We start from the raw sequence: 6,809 nt of genomic DNA, 5'->3' as shown, positions 1-6,809 counted from the left end.
TCAGTAGTAAGGAATATAGAGTTGTCTTGTACAAACACATTTCTTGGGGATGTTGGGATACTTCTAATGCTGGAGTTGGTATAAATAGTCTAACCTGCAGTTTTCTAGGTTTGGTTTTGGTTGGTTTTGGGTTGGGTTTTTTTGTTGTTGTTTTTTGTTTGGGGTGGGCGGTTTTTTGTGGTTTTTTTTTTTTTGACCCTCAGTGTACTTTTATCAGTCAAGTATGTTTCTGCTTGCAATATGTCTATCTATAACCGAAAAAACCCCACCAAAACCAAACAACTCGAACTTGAGAAGAGTCCATTTTTCCCCTCATTAAGACTTCCCAGTTTTTCACCAGGGCTTCCTGTCATTTGATACAATAAGCAGAAGCATCTGTCCACCCCATCTGTACACAAGTATGGCATATGAGGTCCAATACACAGCTTGTAAAGAAATGCTGTTTTCACCACAGTAAATAGAGACAGCAGTTCCTCCAGATGAGCTTATCTTTCTTCCCCCGAGAGCAGAATCCTAGCAAAGCTAGCCAACAAAATTAGATACTTGGGTTGTATAAACAGTCCCTTAGATTCAATTTCTTTTAGCTCATGCTCAAGAAAACCCAGCTCTGAGGCAATGTGTTTAAGCAGATACCAATTAGCCTTTTGTAAGATTGCTTAAAGTCTGTGTAGCCTACACTCTCTACTTTTTGGTATGCAAAAATCCAAGTTTATATTCACTTTTGAGTAAAAGCAACTTCATCACACCATAGAGCAAAGTGATAGCTAGTCTCCTCTTCTCCCTCGCCTTGTTCTACATGTGTGTAACAAAACACCAAGTCTTACAAATACCCGAAAGACTGATGCCTCCAACTTAAACTAAAGAGAAGAATAATTTCACTGAAACTGGACTTCAAGATGTACCAGAGATTGTGTGATGTGGGAACAGAAACATATTCAAGTAGTCTGTTTTCCCAATCAAAACAAATAGCTTATTGTGATTCTGAATATGCACACTGACCTCCCAATCTGAATCACCTTTGTTAATGTTGCTTAATAATATGAAATTGCAAGCATTTGCCTCAGCTTCTTGAAATAAATTAGCTAACAAAAAGCAGTTCATCTTGATATGTCACTATGATAAAGAGTAGCAACAGAAAGCATTAGTGTTTGTTGCTTTTACAGGCTACAGGTCTGATCAGAAGTAGTGACTTGTCCTTAATTTGCAGAATGTATACATAGATTGTGGACTCACTACTGTTTGCACAATAGCCTAACTCAATCTGTAGAGGGCCAGTGTTTTAATAGGTTAACTTTTTTTGTTATTATTTTAAATAGTTTACATGATAGAAGTATGACCATTTGTAGTACTGGAACAAGATATTTCACTTTTATATCACTTATCTACACAGAACAGAAAACAAGGTTTTCAGCTATTTTCAGATTCAGATCTAACACTTGGTCCCAGGCAGAAGAGCAGTTTTACTTACTTTACAATGCTCAGTTAAAACACCTCTTCCCAGAACCTTTTTTTCCTCAAAACTGACAGGATCAGCTTTTGGTGTGCATCAAGTGAATCACTTCTCCCTTTGTTCCACTGTGGCGACATATCTGCAGCTCTATTACTTTTTCAGATCCTATATCAAAAGGAGTGTATGAAATACAGCTCTTCAGTCTCCTTACTGAAGATCACATTTCAGTTGCATAATAAACAATGACTCTGCATGACATAATGGGGCCTTCATGCATGACACTGCTAAACTGAAAAAATGTAAGATACATCATTATCTGCCCTTGTCTGGACATAGAGGAAATTTGTCTCAGAAAATAAGGAAACTGTATAAATAATCCTAAAAAAAATCAATGGAAAAAAGTTTTCAAAAGATTTAAAAGTGAAAACAGTATCTTTTTAACCCTTAAGATAATTCCTAGTTAACATATGGGATTTTTATAATAATAGCTCCTGTCCTGTGCAGAAAGTCAGGCTACATGCACCATCCATTTTGGATGGGATATCAATGATATATTAACAATACCAAAATTCAATTTTATGCAGCATTTAAAGGCTTTTGAATCAGAAAAAATAACTGCTTCTAGCCTTGAAGGTTTTAGTAAAAGGTCCCCAGCTTCAAAATCAAGGGCTTTTTTAACTCCTCAATTAATACCTGCAACCACAGAAAGTTTATTTATGTAGTACTTAAGTTTCAGAACATCTAAGAATTTGCTGCTTATACCACCTTCCAATTTTTAGGTATGCAGAAACTTCTTAATAAGCAACTACAGTAATGTACCCCGCAAGTCTGTATGATTTGACAAGTAATTTTGATAAACACATAAACAACATATAGCATGCTAACAATTTTAGTATCACCTGGCCACTTAAAATTCTGTGTACTCTAAGGTCTCACATCGCTTTAGTCCATCACTCATTTCCTAAAAACAGTTAGTAAAAATGTAAGGTTTTTTGTTCCTACTGGTTCTATGTGAAAAAATCATATGCAGCCCAATGTTAATCTTTTCTTCATTTATAATAGCTGCCTAGCTACCCTCGCTTCAGCCATTTAGCAATCCTGTTATGAAACAGCTGCTATTAGTGAAAGAAGTCCAAACTGGCAGCATTCACAGACCACTGGGAATACAGAACATTTTAAGGAGATGTTTCTACAACTCACAGTCAACACCCTCTGATTCATTTCACTTAGTTTTTTCAAGACCCTACCTTAAAGCCTCCTATCACGATTATGCTTCTAAAACCTCAGTATCAGAAAGTCTGGCTTTTCTCTGGATTTTCCCATTGAGAACTTCCTGTTTCTCTAGACCAATCCACCCTTCTTAAAACATTTTTTTCCACTCTTTTATTGCTGCTGAATCCGATTCAAAAGGGGCCCATCTGCTCCAGCTACATCATCAGGAGAGTTCTCCACTTCCACACAGCTGCTGAGGTTTCTTTCCCCATGCAGAAGCTGGAATTGCTCCACCCACCCCCTTTGCACAGAAATTATGTAAAGGAACTGATGAATCCAAAAAACTTGTGTGATCATTTCTGTACTGACTGTATTTCTGTAATTTCTCACATTCTGAGGTGTCTTAATTTGTTCCCTTAATAAAATGCACCCTGAGACTTGAGAGTGGAATTTTCCAATGGAAAGAAAAAAAAGTCCTAGCAATACGCTAATCTTACTATGAATTCCACAAAGCAGTTCAAGAAGCCTAGAGGGGTGATTGTTTCTATTAAATTCTCTCAACTGCTGGAACAGTTTCTTCAGGTCTTTTAACATTTCCTTAAAATTTAAGTGACTTAACCTCCATTAAGTTCTGTAAAGAATGAAAAGCAACTACCTGCAAGTATGCTTTAGAAGATCACATATAACATAAACCAAATTGAAAATTCCGCATGCCATTGTTAACCTGTAACATGCTCCGAAAATGGATTCTCTCCGAGAACTTAGATGCACCAGCTTGACCTGAATGCAAGTAGACTATGTATTCCAAAATACCTATGACCACCTGACTCCTGCTACTCATTCAAGGCTATTTTCAGAGCACAGAAACTTACAAAACTGTATTTGCATCTCTGCTTTGCCAGAGAGTTTTGCCCAGGTATAGGTTAAAAACAAACTTAGTTTTGAGCCATAGAAACTCTTGCAGGAAGTTTTCTTTGGTTATGAACATTTCTGTTTTACAAATGAGCTTAAATAAAGTAAGATCAATTTGAACTGAGTAAAAGAATGCACAAAGGTTCTGGATTGCTTTAGTTAAGATACAATGGAACTGTAAAATTAAGTTTAAATGGCACAGCTTTCTACCTGCATATGAACACTAGCCATGGGAATCAACTGGACTTGCTAACAGTTCCTAAATTAAATTTGTGGGTAGAGGCTGGCAAGATGTTTACAGTGGAAGTTATTGTACTATGGAATGCATTTTTTCTACCCATTCACAGTTGATTTTGGGGGGCAAGCTGTTTCTCATCTCTTCATGCAGCATTAAGGAGAAGTCTTTTCTTTGCACACAGTACTTCTTTATAGTATCTGTGAAGGGCAAAAATGAAAATTTTATTTTTATTGATAACAAATACGAAATCTTCACACAGTCACAGAAATTAATTACAACTGAATAGTAGTCATCAGTTTCCTTACCAAATGCAATGCATGCATTTTAACTTATTTGACCTTGGCAAACTTCAAAATTAATCATTTAGTAATCAAGAAACAAATGAAATTATATTATTAACGTATTTTAACAGAACAAAAATAAAGCTTCAGTGAGTATACCTCAAATGTGTATTTTACTTATAATAAATCACACAAACTAATACAAATTAAATTAATGAGAAACACTTGAGATTAAGTTTGGGCAATTTGTTCAGTTGAGAATTAGGCTCATTAAATGTCCATATACTGAGCACTGTGATAGCATTGCTGTGAAGACGTGTTCTATAATCTCACAAATTCAACAACAACAATAATAAGTCTTCAAGTTCAGGGTGTAAAAATAATTTATTAGCTTTTGCTCATAAAAAAATTGGCTACTATTCTTGATTTTTTTTTTTAAACAGCAGCAAACAGTCAAAAAAGTGACAACTGAAAAGTGTTCAATAAAAAAATAAGGCAAGCAGAGCGTAGATTTGTTCTTTAAAAATCAATGCTGTAGCACTATAGAAGCAAGGGTAGCAGAAAAAAAATAAACAAGAACTTAGTAAAACATGACAATCACCAAGTTACTTCTATGCTATCTCATCACTTTAGCCAAGGAAGCATTGCTAAAGCAGTATGCAAGTAAACTTTTATTTCAAAACTATCAAGAGTTAATTAAGATTTCAAGGCATCCCTTTGAGGGGGGTGTGTGAGGTGGGGGGGCGGGGTGAAATATGCCATAGTGATGGTAATTTTATATTCTATTAAGTTTGTGAAACATCACAGAACACCAAAACCAAAAGCTTGCAAGACAACAAGCCTTGACTCTACTGTTTTTGATCAGTGATCCGCTGTAAGCAGAGTTTCATGTAGGAATTTTTATTGCGTATTTCTACCACCGCATCTCTGACAAGCTCAATGAACATTTGAGGCCAGAGCTTCTGCAACAACTCGTTTTTCATATTGATGTCAGCTGCTTCTTTCACTAAGTTTTCGACGTATGTCTGGCAAAATGTTTTTCTTTCCTTGATTTCCTGCATGGGAGAACCATTACACATTATGTAAGACAAAGGAAGAAAAGGTTAAAAAAGAGCAAATCCAAAAAACAACCACAAAAATTTAATGAATTAAAGAACATAGCAATTAGCATCCAAAGAGGCCATTGCACACTTTTTTCCTGTTGGTTTTACATTGCAGGGCCTAGGGTCTAAGTCAAGATTTTACAAGTGTGGCCACAGAATCTTATTGTATTCATAATATTCCTATTATATTCATTAATTAATCTGAAATCCACTTTTAAGTAGTCATATAAATATCTTTTAACAGCATTATGATTTCTGTCGCCTTCTGGCATAGCAGTGAAAATTTTCAGAGATTATTAATCACTAGATTATTTTCCTCCCTTCTCTCCCTTGCCAGCTTTTCATGACTATAGTACAAACAGTTGGAAAGTATACGTTTATCTACCTGCCCTAACAAGAACTAAGCTTATTGTCACAGAAAGATAGGCCAGTACGTATCCTTTCCACAGGTTCCCTGATGGACTCTGGCAAGTACATGGTTCCTAACATGTACTACATTAGATACTGAAGTAACCTGAACCTTTAAAAAATAATAATAAAAAAATACTGCACTCTGTGCAACTACTAGCTCCGCATTTTAGTCACTCAAACTGTATTAATCCCTGTTTCTGCAGAGTTTCTATAAAATGCCATAATAAGCTTTGAACAGTAAGTTATATTGGTACTAAATATCTAACTAGTTTGATTTATGGCACTGTTAAAAATGTTAGGTCATGCTTCAGACCATCAAACCAGAAGTTTTCTTAAATGAGCGATAAAGCAGAGAAAATACTTTCCAGCTGTTTCACCTGAAAAAATCAAATTATTAATCAATTACTCCAACTGTCATCTTCAGCAATAAACATATTCAATCACATTTATTATGTTAGTTTACTGCTGATGGGGAAAACTTGCCTATCCCACTCTTCTCTTGTGACATCCTGTAATATCTGCTGCCACATACACAACGCTATAAAGGACAAGGTGTGAATCGCTGCACTGGTAAGAGAAAACAATGCATATATTTGATGGACTGTACAAACACCAAGCCTATTTTATAATAGTGCTTGTTCCATGGTAAAGGACAAGAGGAATGCCTCACTGTCTTACTCTATGACATTCAAAGTTTTAAGAGCTACTATCACAGCTTTTGAAATGAAAATGTGTTCCTAATTTAATCTCTCCACACACGCAGTCACTGTCCCTTTTTTACGCTATGGATCTGAGATAACAAACCCACAATGCAGTAACTGCATTCAGTGTTTACTTAACTTGATTTCATCTCTTGCACTACAGGATGTATATATTTCCACATAATCAAAAAGCACGTAACAGGACAAATGTGGGAGGCAGGGTGCATACAGCTAGAACTCATGCTAATTGCTCAGAAAGGAGCCAGTGGCTTAAAGAAGCATGTTCTCCTTGGGAACAATTTCCCTCTGCCCAAGCAAAAGAGTTACCAGATCAGAAACACAAACTAAACTAAGTGTGACTGATGCATTTGTCTGAAACAAGCCAGCTTGCAATTCTATTAATAATTAAACCTAATACATTTCCTATATATTTATTTTCTTGTAGCACATTTAAAAGCTAGGGAACAGCTCTTTATTACTACAGCCTGCACTATCTCAAAT

General features: G+C 35.8%; 1 protein-coding gene across 2 annotated transcripts in view; it reads right to left on the bottom strand.

Moving 5' to 3' along the window:
• Positions 1 to 4,847: 4,847 nt before the first annotated feature.
• The window catches only part of LRRC49 (leucine rich repeat containing 49), a 52,567-nt gene continuing 50,605 nt past the window's right edge, over positions 4,848 to 6,809 (bottom strand). For both annotated transcript variants that reach the window (XM_059823925.1, XM_059823926.1), the window contains one exon: positions 4,848 to 5,148. In XM_059823925.1, coding sequence (XP_059679908.1) covers positions 4,942 to 5,148 — 207 coding nt within the window. In that variant the 3' untranslated portion in view covers positions 4,848 to 4,941. The remainder of the gene's footprint in view (positions 5,149 to 6,809) is intronic.

Source organism: Gavia stellata, chromosome 13, assembly GCF_030936135.1.
Source record: "Gavia stellata isolate bGavSte3 chromosome 13, bGavSte3.hap2, whole genome shotgun sequence".
Lineage (NCBI taxonomy): Eukaryota > Metazoa > Chordata > Aves > Gaviiformes > Gaviidae > Gavia > Gavia stellata.
Note: the sequence above shows the minus strand (reverse complement) of the source record. Positions and strands in the feature narration are given on the sequence as shown.